Here is a 12,709-nt window from a genome sequence, read left to right as displayed (position 1 = left end):
ATCTATCTATCTATCTATCCTCTATCTATTATCATTTGTCTGTCTCTAGATTCTCTTCTCACACACACCGTCTCTCGATAACCCTAAGTAAGAAGAAGAGATATAGTCACATCAGACAAAACCGGAAAGAAGAGGAGATCCCTAAACATCCGCCCATCTTCACAGTAGATTCTTCTTGCTATTCTCTCTTACCGACACCGCGAATCAGGCGCAACAAACGTCGCTATAGAGGCATTCGCTTGTTCAAATAGCTCGAAGTTATAGACACGTAGACAGCTGCCTACACATGTCATGACTTCATTATTCTCTGAGATTGCAGCAGTGAAGAAACACGAAAGAGAAACAACACAAAGAACGATAGAAAACGAAGACAGAATACATATATAGAGAGTTATATGGAGATTTACCGATACAAGACTGGATAGAGATCTATGTGAACAATAAGAAGGATGTGCATCTCCTATTTCTCTTAGAGCTTGAGTAGGGAGGCATAGGGATGAATGGAAGTTGTGTTGTCTACGCTTGAGAAGTATGAGGTAACTTCTCTTCTCTAGGAAAAGTCTCATCAACTGTCTGCCTTTTCTTCTCCTTTATCTTCCCGCCGATCTTCTTTTCTTCTCGTCTGAGACATGACCGCTATCATACAAGTACACAAGGTTAAACCAAGAAGACACTTCTCTGATATAGATACAACTGTTATACTTCTAGAAGTACACATATAGATATATATATATATATATATATATACCCGTATGAATGTAGATATGTAGACCTATCTATACATACAGAAATATTTGACCCTATATACACATGTGTATATACATATCCGAGACATATCGGCGTGTTGATACACACAATGAGAAAGAAAGCCAAGAGACGTCTTGTGATAAATACATACACATATGAATATAGGTATCTACATGTATCCACCTGTCTATCTCTATGTAAACATATATATCTATATGTATGTGGAGATGTATGCATGCTAGCGCGGGAGTGAAGAGACGCTTTCTTCGTCAAGAAGGTGAGAGAAGGAAAGAGAAGAGAAGATGATAAGGATGTCTATAAGAGGAAGAAGGAGAAAGAGTCGAAGAGAAGGTCGACGCACTGAATGATTACCTTGTAAGACTTGCATCATTTGCTGTACTGTATCAGGAGTACAATTGCAAAAAAGAGACACCTAGAGAAAGAGAAGGAAGAGGAGGAAAAAGACAAGAAACAAAAGAAAAGAGAAGAACATGAGGACGTAGAAAAGACTCACTAATGGAATAGTAGCATTGGGAACAGAAAGATGGTGCATGCGGAAAATGCCTAGAAACTGTTTTGAGACATGTGTAGGTGATCTACGTATATACAGAAGTACATACATATAGACATACATTCACACACATATACAACATACATGAAAAGACACGTAAATGGATGATCAGTATATCTACCTATGTAGACACGTTGTACGTGTGCGTAAGAAGAATCCTTAGCTGTTCCATGCATGCATGCATGCATCCTCCTCATGAGAAGAAAAATGACTGAGCATCTATCTATCTATCTATCTTTAATCTATCTATATATCTATTTTCTTGTCTCTTTCTCTCTTTCTCTACGTATACACGTTCAGATGTCTTTGAAGAGAAGAGAGATGTAAATAGAGAGAGGGAGGGCGGGAGAAAGCTTTTGACTAAGATGATGAGGAGAGAGGGGTGCCTTCGTACCTAGAAGGGTGTATGTACAGCAGAGAGGAAGTCTGTTTCTCCAAGCTTTAGCTTGTCGTTTTGTGATGTGCATGCGGCAGTTGTCTACTCCCCACCCCCCTTGTGAGGTGAAGAATCGCGGCTCCGTCATAGGGCGGATAATTTCAATAGAGCCCAGTGTAATATAGCAGCGATAGATACATAAAACTCGAGACGTTCGCAAGAAGAGACACTACTGCTCTCGCTAAGCTCCTTAACGTCTCCTTTCTTTTCCTTCTTTCAAAACAATCCCCCTCTATACTCTACATACCTTGAGAGTTGTAGATCTCTACTAGGGTTCTCTCCTTCAATGTCCGTACTTTCGTCTTCATCGGCACCCTCCTACTAGCTAGCTAGCCAGCTAGCTATCTTCTTAGTGTTTTCGATAGATGATCTGCTTTCGGTTCTCACGCCTGCTTGTTCATAACGAGGAAAAAGAAGAATTCTCGATGAGGGTTGTCTTCATCAAGAAGGAAATGAAGGAGAAAGAAAAAGCGATTCTTTGGCCACAACGAAAGACCAAGAGAGGGAGATATATATCCATCGAGGAAGATAGAGATACATAGATAGAACAAAGACAGATAGTCTACAGAAGATAGATAGATAGGCTACAGATGTATAGCCTACAGATAGAGAGATGGATTGAAGACATCTAGCCTACAGATAGATAGATGAAGTTGATACGTGGATTACTGGATATAGAAAGAAGTTCCTCCCCTTTCATTCTATTCTTAGGGATTATCGACAATTGATTGATGCATGCAGTCATTCATTCCTCTCCCTCTTTGCCTTTTTGCTTCCTCCTCCTGCTCTTTTTTCCAACTTGCTTCCATCGAAGCTAGCCGCGTGGTGTCCCTGGAGTCGTCGTATCACCTTTCATAAGAAAGGCGGCCCGATAGAAGAGAACGAAGAAGAAAAGAAAAAGATGAAGATGAAAAAGCGAGATGAAAAGAAGGGGATATGGCAACAGAAAGATGCAAGAGAGAGCGAGAGAGAGATGTTTGCTTCTCTCCTTTGAGTTCTTCTCCTTCAGTTGCGAGGGAATTAGAAACCTATATCTTATCTCCAAGATAAACAGACAATTTGAGAATGAAGAGAGAGAGAGAAACAGCTGAGCCTACACGACGGAGTAGCCTAGTATCTCTATCTCTCATCACATATCTTCTTCTACAGAGATATGTACACATCACATCCACGTGTCTTCATGTAGACATGCACCGCGCATGCCTGGATCTCGAGAGAGGATTGCTGAAGATGTGGTGGTGTACATACAGCACGTTCCCACGTGAATAGAGAAGAAAAGAAAAGAATGAAGAAAGAACAAGACCTGTCTCCTCCCCTTACAGAATGCTCATATCGGAAGAGGCACAAGGTAAGATGGCACTTCTCGTAAGTCTATCCCTATGACAAAAGACGAGAAAGAAAAAGAACTTCAACGAAGAAAGAAAGTAACTGTCTATCTCTCTCTCTGTCTATCTCTCTCTCTATTTATCTCTTTGAAGACGTACAGTTGCTTCAGCATCTCTCTCTGGATTTCTTCTCAAGACCTCTCCTCTCTTACCTTCAAATCCCTAGCTAGCTGCTGCTCCTCATCATCCGCACCTCCATCTAGCCTCTCATCTACCTCTCGTTCTTCTGCCTACCTCTTACCTCGTCTTCTACTCGACATTACTGTAAACAAGCGGATTGTATTTGTATATATATATATACATATATATATATAGAGAGAGAGAGAGAGAGAGAGAAAGAAATACATCGACATCTCTATCCCCAGTCTATCTATATGTACACGTCTTCTCCATAGGTAGTAGTAGTGGGAGGTGCACTGAGGTGTGTCTCTCACTCTTTGTTTGACTGCTTGTCTACCCCGAGGGTTGCTCTCACATGATGAGACGGGGCATGGAGAAGAAAGATTCCAAGTAGATGCTTTCTAGATCAATGAATAAGCAACTCCTTTCTTTTCGTCTTCTTCTTCTACTTGCCGATCACCCGCACTCGCTATCTTCCCTAAGGTTGCTGGTCGTGACTGTCTGTACACTACCCATGGTAAAGTCTCTTACGGGCTTCTACTACATGACTAGGCTGTACATACGGAGGAGGAAAAGCGCTTGCCTCCTTCTCCATACACAGCAGACTTCTTCTCTCCATACTACGTGGAGTGATATGATCTATCTCTATATCTCTTGTACAGCCTGTTTCTTTTACGTCTCTTCAGTACTTCTCTCTCTCTTTCTCTCTGTATGTATCGATGTATGTACGGAAGAAGAGAAGTGGGAAGCGAATCTTCACGATCATCCTATGTCGACTGTCTTCGTCATTATCTACTTACTGTGCACATACATACACGCACGTATTCCCTCGCGCTACAGATCACTTTCAGCGGTCGATAGACAGGGAGACAGACTAAAGATAAACAGACAGGCAAGCCAAACATAGATTGATAGATAAGAATAGATAGATAGATAGATCGACAATAGAAAGAAAGAATGGTAAGAAAGGCAGTCGTGGAGGTGTGTGAGTTTTCTCCTATCTATATAGCCCTCGATGTCGGACCAGACAGGGTGAGAGGTGGCGGGGTAAAGAGAGGACTTATCTACACACATCTCTTTACCTATAGACGTCTATTTCATGGATCTCTAGCCAAGGAGCAAGAAGCTGAGAGAGAGAGAAAGAGAGAGACGAAGAGAACTGAAAAGAGCATGTCCTACTCTTTCCTCATTATTTACTCCTCTCGCTCTAAATTCCCGTTCCATCACAGCGCGAGACAGAGAGAGATAGAGACAGAGAGAAAGGAAGAAAAAGAAGAAGAAGAAGAAAATCGCTTAAGAAAACGTTAGAGTCTGTATTCTTCTCAGACCAACGAAAGGACAGCAAGCCATGATTGACGAGAGCCGCGTAGGTAGACAGAGAGATAGATAGACAGAAAGATCCTATCATCTCTTCATGCGTATGCACATCTATGTATCTGTTTCTATACATATCCTAAAAGCTTCATTACGCGCGTCTCCCCGGAGACAAAAAGCAGAAAGGACTTCCGTCACGACTCAAGATACGACACTGAAGAACGAAGATTTCTCTCCAAGAGAAAGGAATCTCCCCTACGAAACAACGAGGCAACAGACGAGGAAGAGGGAAATCTTAAAAGTAAAAGAAGAAAAGAAAAAAGAGGAGAGCGTTTAACTCTTCAAGCACCTTCTTTTTGCTGTTTTATCTTCCTCCTTATCTCCAGATGACGTACACATGTATATATATATATATGTATATATATATGTATATATATATATATATTATGCATGTAGATGTAACCTATGACTAAATGTATGCTGCGTTTATCCGGTGATCCTATATGAAGATTTCTTTCTATTGGTCTTTTCTTTCTCTCTTTCAAAGACCAACAAGAAGAAAATTCTTCTATCATCTCTTCTTCTCCTCCTCCGTGTCGTTCGTCGCTTCTTCTTGTGATCTCTGAGTGCTTCCGCTAGCCTGTAAGGCGAGACGGAGAAATCGATTGCTCTCTCCTCTCTCATCCAAAGCAGATAAGGAAGAAGGAGAAGAAGAAGTAAGAGAAGACAAAGAAGAAGAAGAAGAAAGTTCAGGTGGGGTCGACATCCAGTAAGGCGACGAAGGAGAAGAATAGAGCGACGAAAAAGAAGAAGAGAAAGATTCGTGAGGTAAAGAAGAAGAAGATGAAGAAGAAAAGGAAGAAGAACGTGAAGAATGACGAGAAAGATTTGGAGAATCTCGAGACCTCACGTAAGGAAATAGTTCAAAGGGCGTTTCCACAGAAGAAAAAGAAGGAGAGGAGGAGGAGCAGGAGGTAGATTCATCTGACTTGCAAAGTTCTGGCGAAGAAGGCAGAAGAAGATTTTTCCTCTCCCTCTCTCTTGTTCTCCTTCTTCCATAGAAATCTGTCCCTTCTTCTCTAGACTCTCCTACCGTGCTAACGCCCTCAGAAAGAAGAGGGTGTCTCTTCACTGGAGACAACTGCAACTCCTTGTCCCGAGATTTCTCTGTAAAGCGATTTTCATGAAGAAAGAAGTGTCTCTGTGTCTCTTCATTCCTCACTGATAGTCCTTCTTTCATATCTTCTCTAGCTTCTTCTTCTACGGCAGTTTGCAGTCTTCCTTCTGGATGAGACATCTTCTTCGTCTTCGGGATTTCTTCATGGTCGTGTGCAGGGAAGTTATCTTCAGGTGAAAAGTCAAGAGGAAGGAAAGGGGGAGAGGACGAAGAAGAAGAAGAAGGAGAGTGAGAAGATAGAGGCGATAAGAAGAATGAAGAAGAAGAAGAGAACTCATTTTCTCGTTTCTGGGATGCGTCCATCTTTCTGTCTTCTCTCTCTCTTTTCTTCTCTTCTTCAAACCCTTCTTTTGCTCGTCTTCTTCTTATCGTCCGGTGACAGAGAGTGTCTCTTTCATTATCTGTCCCTTCTTCCTTTTCTTGAAAACGATCTTCCTCACTATCACTTCGTTTCTCCGTTCTTTTCTCTCTCACATCGTCTCCATCGATATCTCTCTCTTTCCTGATGCCTTCAGGTGTATGTACACCTGATCGATTCTTAGGAGCCGAGTCAAAAGAAGTGCTAGGTGAATAAGCAAAGGAAGATGTTCTCACATCAAAGTCATCTCTTTCTTTCATTTTCTTTTTCTTCTTCTCGCCTCTTTCTTCTATCCCTCCTTCTTCTCTCTGGACTGAGGAAGGAGTCGATTGACTTTGTTTCTTTAACACTTGCAGAAGTTCCTCTAAAGAGCGCCGATCTGAGAGAAAGAAGAAGAAAGGAAGCTTTACACACATGTTGAGAGACAAATGTTTAGATTTCTACCAAAAAAACAAACAGTATTGTCCTATCTCTCCCCCACCTCGCTACGGTGTATATACACCTGGACGGATACATACACATATATATACATATATCGATGTATACAAATCGGTCTATCAGCATCTCATTCCTGAAGCACAGAGAGGCAATTCAACTGAAGGAATCGTTTCTCTCTCTCTATAAATGCTTGTGAAAGCAGAGAACCGACGGCTGTCCTTCTGAAAGAAAGAGATAGAAAGAAAGAGATAGAAAGAAAGAGATGGAAAGAGATAGAGAGAAAGATACGATAGTCTATAAAAAGACATTTATACGATCATAGAGCGAATCGTAATGCCTTCTTTTCTCATCTGCCCGCAAGTAAGCTTAAGAGACACTCCAAGAATCTTGATCTCCCTATACAGCTATCAACCTGCTTTCTAAACATATCCCAAGTGCTCTCCGTCCATTCTCTTCTCTTCTCTTCTCTTCTCTTTTTCTTCTTGTTTTCAAAGTCACGTCAAGCTGCGCTGTAGAGAGGTAGCTGAACAAGTAGAACGAGTCGATAAAGAATGTATCAAACATGGATGGCTAGCTGAAAGTGACGTCCCTCATGAAAGAATTAAAAGAGAAAGAATGGTCTACAGATGTCCTTCTCAAACTCATCCTCTTTCTCACATCCATCCATCACTGCATGCATGCACTCGAAAGAAGGTGATGGGGCTGCTTCACAGGACAAAGAAGGTGGGTCACGGCGGTTTATCTATCTTTCTTTGTCATCTCTTCATGAGGGGAATGAGGAATAAGAGACAAGAAGAAAACACGAGAGAGAACGAGAGAGAAAAAGAAAGAGATGGATCTTCTTCGAGGGAGAAAAAGAAAAGGTCTGAGAAGGAAAGATGAAGACAGAATAGGGTCCATACCTAAATGTAGAGTTAGCGCATCTCGCTTAGAGAGAATCCCATCATGATCTACTTCCTCATCTGCTTCTCTTTCTTTCTTCCTCTCTTCTTTTTTCTTCTCTTCTTCTTGCAGAACGTGTTCCAAGTGAGGAATGAGATGTGTCAAGTCAGAGACACCCAGCATAGCTACGACGCTCGATGTGTCTCTTGTCTCTTCTTCTTCTCCTCTTGCTTTTCTTTCAGATGGATTTGCCAAATCGCTCGTACTTTCGTCCTCTTCTTCTTCCTGTACGCCAGAAGAAGAAGAAGAATTGAGGGCTTTTTCTCGATTAAAATGATTAAGATCGTTACTATTAAGACTGTCCTTACTATTACTATTATCATTAGTACTATTCTTATGTTCGTCACCTTCATCTTCGTCACTAGTCATAGTCGTAGTGGTCGTTGTCGTGCTCGCTGCAGTTTTCCTTCCCTCCCCTCCTCTCCCGCCTCCAAGCCTGAAAGGAAAAGAGAGAGAGAGAGAAAACACACATAAGACAAAACATGTCTCTTTCTTTCTTTCTTCAACTTTCTTTCTTTCTTTCTTTCTCTTTTAAACTCGAGTAGTGAAGACATCTTTTGCTTCGATTGATCTTTCCAGAGACAGAGAGAGAGAGAAAGTGCAAGGAGAGTCTATCAATTCTGCGTGCAAGGCGTCTAGTCAACAAGAGAGTTAAGAGAGAAAGAAGGAAAGAAAGAGGGGAAAACAGAAAGAGAAAGAAAGCTTTAAAGATCGATTAGAAGTGCGAAATAGAGGAGACTAGAAGAAGAAGAAAAAAGATCTAAAGGAGATCTCGATGTGTACGTGTAGTTCTCTCTCTCTGTCTCTCCATTTCTGGTTCATCGAGTTCGTCTTCTTTTTCTTCTTCTTCTTCTTCGTTTTCTTCTTCTTTTTCTTTTTCTTCACACGCAAAACTCCGACCACCCCAGGCACGGGCAAGAAACGACCGCAGTAGAGATAGAAAGACACATGCAGATAAATGAGACCTACATTAAAGAAATTCAAGCACACAGACCGATCCAAGATACGCACGCAGATAGATAGGAAAAAGATAGATCGGCAGATAGGTAGATAGACAGATTAGAAACAAGACACATATATACAGGTAGACTAAAGGTAGAGAGATTGAGACAGATAGATAGATAGATTAAGATAGATAGATAGATTAAAGATAGATAGATAGACAGGTAGATAGATTGGAGATAGATAGATAGATGCCCATGTACATACGCTCGCCATTTATATTCTCTCAGGATACACTTGAGAGAGGATAGCTCCTCACAAGTAGACATCTATCTATCTACCTATCTACCTATCTATATTAGTTGCTGCCTGCATGTGGCTTGTATTTGTCTATTCCTCCATTTACTAATGCCTATATATAGCTACCAAATATCACAAGGGAAGCCCTCAGGATATGGAGAGAAAGCATGAAAAAAGGAAAGCTTGCGAAAGCTTTCGTTTCCTTCGATCTCTTCATAAGAGTAGACTAGAGAAGTTTACAGAAGGATCTCCGTGGGTAAGGAAGGATAGATTTTATCTTTTCTTCGTACATGCTTGGGGTCTTGTCTTTTCATCTAGAGACGTTTTCTCTCTCTAGTTCCTTTGTATTTCTCTGCCTGCTGAATCTTCTTGCCCCTCCTTACCAGCGGGGTTGGATAACACCTTTGATGACTCTCCATAGAAAGTCAGAGACAAACGAATGAACTGAGGGATCGCGGAGAACCTGTCCAAACACAAAGAAGAACGCACGAGTGCATGCATGCATGGACAAGCAAAAAAAGAGGAAAGAGAACGCACGAGTGCATGCAGGAAAAAGAGAGAAAGAAAGAACTGACCTGTCTACCTGCAAACAAGGACATGTCGTGTTTAGCAGGGGTGATGAGAATGAGAAAGGAGAAGGGAGAAGTCTATATAGATACATACATATATACACGAAGATAGGGAGAATGAAATATGTGTATAGGCAAATGTACCTATACAGAAAGAAGGAGAGAGGCAGGCTGATGTAGATAAATATATACATGTATCTTGCATGCATAATGAAGGTATTCGTATATAAGTCATCTGGCGGGTATATGTCGATGTCGACTATAACACGTACTATAGCCGTCTATCTATATACAAATGGACAGACAGATAGATGGATTAAAGATAGATAGGTAGATAAATTAAAGACAAAGAGATACACAGATAGATAGATAGATAAAGACAAATAGATAGATAGATATATAGATAGAAAACAGATGGATAGGCTGAAGATAGATAGATAGATAGACATACTTGAAGGATGTGATCTCTCGTAGCCGTTGTCGTGTTTGGATCGTTCAGCACTTCCAGACTACACGCCTGAGCCTAAGCAAAGAAAAGCAAAAAAGAAAGAAAGAAAGAAGAAATGAAAGAAAGAAAGAAAGGAGAAGTGAAAGACTGAAGGATAGTAAAGACCTTGGCCGAAAAGTAGGTGCAAGAATCTGCATGCAGTAAGTGACAAAAGAATCTCTCCTGTCTCTTTCGCCACTTGCACATCTATGTAAGCCGAGATATATAGATAACGGGACCTAGGAGACAAGCACGATCGGTGCCTACGCATACCTCCTTTATAAGATTCTCCGTGTCCTCGTATCATAAGGCTGGGGAGCCGAAAGAAGAAGAAGAACTTATCACTCTACCCCTGTATGTCTATCTTTCCATATCTCTCTCTCTCTCTATATATACATAGGTATATAAATCTTTATATATATGTATATCCTGACATGTTCATTGAATACACATGTGCATGTATCTATCCAGAGAGGGTAAAAAATGGGTAGGTGTCTCTGTCTATATGTAATCCAAGCCAGTGTTTGCCTGTACCTCCAAGACAGGCCCTGTGTAAAAAGACCCGTATATACATATCTGTATATACATAGTCATACAGATCTATACATATATATATATATATACATCTTCATACTGTACAGCCGAAAGCCTACGTGTGTTTCATTAAACGTGAAAATTGAAGAAAAGAAGCGACAAGGATAAGACGAAGAAAAGAAAGAGAGGAGGAGGAATGATCGACCCATCAGACTCTTACAAGATCTCCTGCTTGCTCCCGCACAGAAGAGTTCATGAGAATTGCCTCAATTCTATCATACCGACAGAAAACAGACAGAGGAACAAGTCTGTGATGGAAACGTGAAGAATACGAACAGATGAATGAAAGAAGAAAAGAAAAAGATCAAGATGCCTGAGATAAAAAGATTAAAAGTAGACATAAAGATACAAACCTACCGAAACAAGGTGTATGTAGATGGCCTGATAGAAGACGAGTTAAATAATACACTCCTAACTCTCAAACCCACATATGCACATCTATATGCATGCATATAAACATATATATATATATATAATGGGGTATACATAACGTAGACAGAGAGGAAATATTCGTGTGTGGTAGAGAGAAAGCTCTTTGTACGCATGCAAGGAGAAAGTGTAAGGAAGTTCAGATCTACATGTATAGACATATATAGATAGATAGATAGATGCGGTATATCTGCATACCTACATACTCATAGATACACACATACCTCTATATATCAGTATAAGAAGTAACATACATATGAAACAACTTGCATATATACATCTATATCTATATATATACATATATATATATATGTATAGGCGTCCACGAATAGATATATACAGATGTACTCATGAATATATTTATAGATCTAGATATAGGCCGGCGCTGGGTTTTCTACGGAGAACCTCCCCCTCCTTTCGTTTGGACGAAATTCTTTGATTGCCCCGCCCAAGAAAATTTTTAATGTGAGAGATGCTTCGAGGAGATAAGAATGAAGAAACCGAATGGAAGCAAAAGAAGAAGAAGACAGAAGAAAAGAAGGAATGAGAAGAGGAAGAGAGTTAATTCTTCTTCTTCTTTTTCCTCTTACACGAAAGTCTGGACAGCTTTTTGAATATCTTCACGTTGAAGTAAATCGATACACCACTGAGCTGCCGTGTCTCTTGCAACCTGCCTGAGTGTATATACACCCGAAGAACAAGACGAGCAAACAGCGAGAAATGAGAATGAAAAGAATGAAAACCGCAAAAAACGAAAGAAAGAAATAAAAGCACAAAAGACGTCAGAGAAACTCTTGTAAGTTCAGATAGGATGAGAAAAAAAAAGAGAGAAGAAGAAGAATGCTTTTTTTTCACTCCTTGTAAAAAAGAAACAAAAGTGAAAAAAAAGCTCAACGTACACCAGAAAAAAAGAGGGAGAGGAAGTCCGGGTTTCGAGTGTATGTACACCCGCGTCAAGGCAAAAGAAACTCAAACACAGCCAACAGACAAGCAAAACAGGCATACTTAGACATCTAGAGATTTATACAGACACGCTCTGTCTATGGATCTTCACGAGAGATGACGAGCCTTCGACTCTTTCTTATCTTTCTCTTTCTATAGATGTACGTATACGAAGGGATATCTCGATTTCTTGCTCCATATATACATGTAGATCGGGGAGTCTATATGAAGATGGCGATATGAAAGTGTGTGTATACATATCTATCTATCCATCTATCTGTCTATCTATACATCCACACACACATACATATAGATATATATGATGAGTATATACACAGGGTGTAGGGGTAAGATGATGGGTTGCGTATGAGAGGCTCTGTGTATGTACACCTCAATATGTAAAATGTAAAGGAAAGAAATCCAAAGCGACTGAAGTAGAGGGACTTTTCCGAAGCAGAGAAGAAGAAGAGAGAGAGAAGAAGGGAAAAAGAGGAAGAAGAGGAAGGAGAGACAACTTCATAGAGAGACATCTTTCCAGATGACAAGAGTTGCCCCTCCTAAAACACTCTTCCCGCTCTTCCAAACTTTCATTTTTTCTTTCTTTCTTCAGCAAAAGAAAAGAGAAAGAAGAAGAAGAAAGAAAGAAAATGAAACTTTCTGTTTTGATCCAAATAAGCCAAATTGAAGAGAGCCGAGACAAAAGCCCAGTGCCCCTGTGTGAAAGGAAGAAACAAAACATCCACGAAAAGAAAGAAGAAGAAGAGAGACAGGTGGATAGAGACTGCCAGATTCATAGAGAGATAAATAGGTAGATAGGTAGATAGATAGACAGATAAGAGAGAAAGAAATACAGAGGAAAATGAAGAAGAAGAAGAAGGAGGGGGAGGTGTTGGGTATGGTATGCTGTCTTACAGAGTGATAGCATAGCTGAGAAGCTGAGCGACTTGAAGTTTGACAC

The 12,709-nt window shown here is 40.5% G+C and overlaps 4 protein-coding genes across 4 annotated transcripts in view; 1 reads left to right on the top strand and 3 right to left on the bottom strand.

Moving 5' to 3' along the window:
* The window catches only part of CSUI_005641 (uncharacterized protein), a gene marked incomplete at its 3' end in the record, with an annotated part of 2,537 nt that extends 1,351 nt beyond the window's left edge, over positions 1–1,186 (bottom strand). Inside the window, exons 1-2 of the mRNA XM_068065811.1 lie at positions 1,120–1,186; positions 193–307 (exon numbers count right to left, since the gene is read on the bottom strand). Coding sequence (XP_067922217.1) covers positions 193–307; positions 1,120–1,138 — 134 coding nt within the window. The remainder of the gene's footprint in view (positions 1–192; positions 308–1,119) is intronic.
* A 436-nt stretch (positions 1,187–1,622) lies between these two features.
* On the top strand, positions 1,623–1,910 carry CSUI_005640 (uncharacterized protein). Its single transcript, XM_068065810.1, has one exon. The coding sequence runs from the start codon at positions 1,778–1,780 to the stop codon at positions 1,877–1,879; it is 102 nt and encodes a 33-aa protein (XP_067922216.1). The 5' UTR covers positions 1,623–1,777; the 3' UTR covers positions 1,880–1,910.
* A 2,550-nt stretch (positions 1,911–4,460) lies between these two features.
* CSUI_005639 (uncharacterized protein) lies at positions 4,461–4,961 on the bottom strand. The gene has a single exon (XM_068065809.1). The coding sequence runs from the start codon at positions 4,707–4,709 to the stop codon at positions 4,467–4,469; it is 243 nt and encodes an 80-aa protein (XP_067922215.1). The 5' UTR covers positions 4,710–4,961; the 3' UTR covers positions 4,461–4,466.
* A 183-nt stretch (positions 4,962–5,144) lies between these two features.
* CSUI_005638 (uncharacterized protein) overlaps positions 5,145–12,709 on the bottom strand; it is a 14,642-nt gene continuing 7,077 nt past the window's right edge. Inside the window, exons 7-12 of the mRNA XM_068065808.1 lie at positions 11,400–12,464; positions 10,541–10,628; positions 9,751–9,822; positions 9,114–9,193; positions 7,449–7,924; positions 5,145–6,487 (exon numbers count right to left, since the gene is read on the bottom strand). Coding sequence (XP_067922214.1) covers positions 12,143–12,464 — 322 coding nt within the window. The 3' untranslated portion in view covers positions 5,145–6,487; positions 7,449–7,924; positions 9,114–9,193; ... (1 more) ...; positions 10,541–10,628; positions 11,400–12,142. The remainder of the gene's footprint in view (positions 6,488–7,448; positions 7,925–9,113; positions 9,194–9,750; positions 9,823–10,540; positions 10,629–11,399; positions 12,465–12,709) is intronic.

Source organism: Cystoisospora suis (assembly GCF_002600585.1).
Source record: "Cystoisospora suis strain Wien I chromosome Unknown contig_2732, whole genome shotgun sequence".
In the NCBI taxonomy this organism is placed as follows: Eukaryota; Apicomplexa; class Conoidasida; order Eucoccidiorida; family Sarcocystidae; genus Cystoisospora; species Cystoisospora suis.
This window is presented reverse-complemented; position numbering and strand designations above follow the sequence as displayed.

Excerpts from the sequence above, each read along its gene's own strand:
- CSUI_005640 (XM_068065810.1), top strand. The coding sequence starts at position 1,778 with ATGTGCATGCGGCAGTTGTCTACTCCCCACCCCCCTTGTGAGGTGAAG.
- CSUI_005639 (XM_068065809.1), bottom strand. The coding sequence starts at position 4,709 with ATGTATAGAAACAGATACATAGATGTGCATACGCATGAAGAGATGATA.